Consider the following 4,982-nt stretch of genomic DNA (forward strand, 5'->3'; position numbering starts at 1 on the left):
TCTATTCTACAGACATCTGATCATAAAAATAATCTATTTAGGATGCAGTGCGCATACACTTGGGACATTCCTTAATCCGTGTGCCTCACTGCCTTTTTTTTTCTTCGCCACATTTTCTAATTTGTTATAAATTGTTAATTGTTAATTGACTTTTACTTTTCATAACCTGACATGTTTTGATTGTTAATGTTCCTGCCCACATACCGTTCAAAATCCACCCAAAATGTCCTATAGGCAGCCCAAATAAAAAAATATATTATATTTCCGCCAATGTTTTGAAAGAAATAATATTTGAGGGAATATTTTTTGTTGTTGTTTTAGCAGCGAAATGCATTGTGTGTGTGTGTGTGTGTGTGTGTGTGTGTGTGTGTGTGTGTGTGCTAAACACGCTATTTTATGTTGAAATGCGACGTAATCCAGTGTTCACGAAAACTTACACTGTCAACGCATGCTTTTGGCGACTGGATTGGCTCTCAGATAACCGTGTTTCTAACTAGATGACTTCATTAAAAGTTACATAAAGTAACGGTTTAATAACAAACGCAGGAAACACGTGAGCTGCTAGTTTAGCGAAAGCAGCGTCCCTAACAACCTGACGTCGTTGAAACATACGAGCGAGCCGATGAAATCTTCCTAATAACTATAAAACTAAAGAGCAGACACAATCACTGACTGAAGATTATGCAAGTAAAAAGTATATTTCCCGCTAGAAATGTTATTAGAAACACGTTTAACGGTGAATCGGTCCTAAAATATTGCATTTCCCATTCAGATAATAAAGATTAATAAAGATCATACACATTCACTGACTGAAGATTATGCAAGGTAAATGTACATTTCTCGCTAGAAATGTCATTAGAAAAACGTTTAATGGTGTATCTGTCCTAAAATATTGCATTTCCCATTCAGATAAAGATTAATATAGGCTACGTAATAATTTCACCAAATGCTAGGAGAACGTATCGCCCCCTGTTGGCACTATTCCCCCATTCATTTCGAATGGAGAAGGCGTGTTCAGGGTCACGCTTTGCTCGAGCAAAGCGTGACCCTGAACACGCCTTGCGATGTGGACAAACGTATCTATTTTACGCCCTGGCGTGATACCGGGTTGAAATGTCACATGTTGTTGCTCTGGTGTCAAGACAGCTGATTTTATACAGGTTTCAGGCCATCCTACTTGAACCGGCAGGATGACCGCACCCCCTGCTGTATACAATCAGCTGTCTTGACACCACAGCAACATCATGTGACATTAAGAAGGAGACTGCAGGAACTTCTCATGGTATGAGAGGTAATACTAGTCTGATTACAAGAACAATTAAGTCAATTGTTCTTGCACAAGTACAATTATTAATTCATTGCCAAGTTTTTCATCTAGCTAATGTGGCCACTGTAAGATGTGGCCTGAAAATACCAAGAAACAGCACTAAACTTGTTTGGCAATTTGTTTATTCAGAGTTCCACACCAGGATTAAATAGGGGATAGCAATATAGTTACAGTAATAAAAAATGTTCCAGTCTCAACAAAACATGAATAGCGTGTATTGTCGTTTTTAACCCCTCTCTCAGTATTTGAAACTACAGGTTGTAAATGCACAGATAATTTCAAAATGCTTTTCTGTCGGTAACATGTCAATATTTGTACTGATTGGCCATCAGAAGTTCAGAGTTAGATAGATACATCAAATTTTTGGTCCCATCATTTGAAATCCAATGATATTCTATCAGGTCCTTCTCAACCATGGCTCAGATAACCCCCACGACAGTCTCGTTGTGGAAATACAAGAGACGTCAAAGCACCGACAAGAAACCCTTGCGTTAGAGTGTGTGTATTCACACACATGTGGCGCTCACACGGTTGCGTCTCATTGGCTGGCCAACGTCTCTGGGCGGGCCAGGCAGAGTAAGGGGAGGAGCTTAGATGCAAAAACGTTTTTTTCAAAGGCGAGCAGAACAGCTAGTGCTTGTTTTACACCAAATGCAAGTTTTAGCCACTGGGGGACCATAGGCAGGCTAGGGGAACTCATATTTATGTTAGAAAACCTCATAAAGTGAGATTTTCATGTCATGGGACCTTTAAAGGAAACTCATAAAAGGAAAAGAACAGCAAGGTGAATTATTTACATATGTGACCACAAACTTATAAAAGGAACAGAACAGCAAGGTGAATTATTTACATATGTGACCACAAAATACGCCTGACCTACACACATGCCCTGATGGCCTCTCTGAGGTGCATGTACAAGTTCACTGCCTGATATGGATCTGTTGCTAGGGTGAGATTGGACTCAGCCATAAAGATGTTGCATAGTTTATACAGATCTGGATCACACGGTTTGGTCTGGCGAAAGATGCATTCGTTTTTGCACAGTTGAAATTCACCATCTTCAATTGGGGAAAGGAAGTCTCTTGTCCCATAGAGTTCAGGTACTGCAAACATCACGTTCGGCCGACCGCTGGGGACGTTAGGATTTTTCGATGGCCTGATGGTGTGTGTGTTCCAAACCTGTGCAGTGTCATCCAACTCATCCTGTTAAAAGCAAGAATATAAAAACAGTATACATTAAGGAAGAACTATAAATGCATATCCAGGGCTGTTCGCAGATTTTTTTTTAAGTGGTAGCACTGGTGCCAGCAAGCACAAAATTCAGTAGCATAAAAATACATTTGAGATTCACAATCAATATTATATCCTTGTGTGCAGTAATAATTGTAGAAAAAATTGCACTTATTTGGACAAGAGTCTAACCTGCCAATAGCAACTTTTGCTGATTCAGAATTGTTTCCCCCCCCCCATAGAACAATAATATGAATGTCTATATCTGTATATTGTTTATGTATACACATAATAATTATATTAATGCTAAACATTTTTAGAACATTTCCTTTTAATTAAAACCAAACTTTATACATTGAACACTGCCTATTTAATTAATTAGTAAACCGATTTCTGCAATTTAGGATAAATTAAATAGGTTGTTGTGTATGTTTTCGGAGTAGTTCTTCAATGGCTTATTTCAAAATGTGTCTATAGGTTACTGTTGACTGCTCTCAGCTCTCTGCAGCTAAAGGACAAGATGTGTCCAGCCAAAGTGGCGGCTGGACTCAACAACGACTACTTTACCCAGTTTGGTGATTGTTAATTTTGAGCCCTCTAAGCAGTGGCGTGCATCATCCTCTCTGTGTCTCAAAGACAGCATCTGTTCATTGACAACCTGTCGCACTAGTGCGATTAGCCTACCAAATTAAATCAAGCACAACATTGTAGCATTCACCCTCATCCCCCCCAACCTGTCTCTTCCTCTCATGTCCCTCTCTGTCAACTCCTCTGTTTATCTCTCCCTTTTCTACTTTTCCTCTTCTTCCTCTAATCCTACCCCTCATATCTCACTCACATAAGCTACACATATATACACATGAAAAAATATATAGATAATTAATTTACTCACCTGGATGAGTCCCATGCAACAAAACTGAAGGAGACCTTTATCCAGAAACCCACCATCAAAGAAACCGTTGTCTCTGAGGTCTGCAAACAAAGTTAACCAGAACTCCACGCACTCCCTACGGAGAAAACCCCACCAATATTCAATCCTCTGATTGGCGGTGCTGGCTCCCTCCAAGTAACTGTCAATGGTGCAGTATGGCTGGATGGGGACGAGGAAACGCTGAAAGCCTCTGACGTAGCCATTATCGGTTCCAAGATCGCCGCGCACAACTCTGGGACAGCCACCCAAACGCTGCACTGCTTCTATGTAATACCCTCCGATCAACTTTGGGTCACTGCTTGTTGTGTAAGCATTGAGCCAAATCATTTTCCTTGAGAAGCCATCAATACTTCCATTGATACAAATGCCATATGGCTTAAGTTTATCATAAGAGTCAATGTGCCATATGAAGTTCGGCCCTTTAGAGAAGTAGTTTCGTCGTCTGAGACGTCTCGCTAGCCTTCTTGACACTCCTCTTGGATCGAGCTCTTTTAACAACAACCGCACATCCTCTTTCCTCACACGCAGTCCATGCTCCCTGCATTTAGCGTACATCCATCGTACCCGTGAAGCTGTCCGGAGTACTGCAGTTGGTGGCTAATAAAATCAACCAGGACCGACAGGTCAGAGTACGCCTTGCGGCGAGAGTGTCCCCTATCTCGCAGTATCCTCTTGAGATGTCTCTCACTTATCTGGAAAGCGTGCCTACTGGCAAGTATGGCTTTGATGTCCGAATATTTGAGGCCAAGCTCAAAATAAACATCGATGAATCTCCCGAACTCCATCGTTGTGGTTGGTTTTCCTCTGACCCGGAAGTTAAATTCTGACCCGGAAGTTGGTTTGCGATATCTCGCAAAGTCTTTTGCGATATCTCGCAAAACCTTTTGCGAGATCTCGCAAACCAATTTTTTTTTTTTCTTTTCAACCAATTTTTTTTTTTTTCCTCCATGTCCCTTGGGGGGCTCCGTAGAAACCAGATTACATCACATGAAACACTAAGAATTACATTTTATAAGACCCTGAACATAACATGTAGATTTTCCATCACAATCCCCCCTTTGATTATTTTATAATCACAAATTCAAAAATCTATCATGTCCGACCATGGCGTCCAAGTACAGATATTTATACCACCGTTCGCTTTTACAGAAGGTAGCATAAAATCACCTAACATCACAATCAAGTCATCTGTTTCCATATATTCAAAAGTCATACAAATAAAAACAGAAAAAAAACTAAAACAAAGAAACAAGGCTACCTTTTAAAAACCAAAAATATTCTTATTTGATGTGTCCTTAATGCTGCTTCTGTGATACAAACACATGAGTAGTTGGCAAGCACTTAATGTTTACTACTCTAAAACAGTGGTCCCCAACCTTTTCAGCATCAAGGACCGGTATGATTCTCCAAAAAGTTTCGCGGACCGGGGGGGGGGGGGGGGGGGGTTGGGTTATGTTGTATGCAATCTAACAACTGCATATAGACTTATGGCAT

General features: G+C 40.5%; 1 protein-coding gene across 1 annotated transcript; it reads right to left on the reverse strand.

Annotated features, from left to right (window-relative positions):
* Positions 1–2,095: 2,095 nt before the first annotated feature.
* LOC115551409 (uncharacterized) lies at positions 2,096–4,447 on the reverse strand. The gene is made up of 2 exons (XM_030367129.1): positions 3,450–4,447; positions 2,096–2,530 (listed from the first exon to the last, which is right to left on the reverse strand). Exons 1-2 carry the CDS (start codon positions 4,041–4,043, stop codon positions 2,204–2,206), a joined length of 921 nt encoding a protein of 306 aa, XP_030222989.1. The 5' UTR covers positions 4,044–4,447; the 3' UTR covers positions 2,096–2,203.
* Between the last annotated feature and the right edge of the window lie 535 nt (positions 4,448–4,982).

The sequence above is a fragment of the Gadus morhua genome, chromosome 9, assembly GCF_902167405.1.
Source record: "Gadus morhua chromosome 9, gadMor3.0, whole genome shotgun sequence".
Lineage (NCBI taxonomy): Eukaryota > Metazoa > Chordata > Actinopteri > Gadiformes > Gadidae > Gadus > Gadus morhua.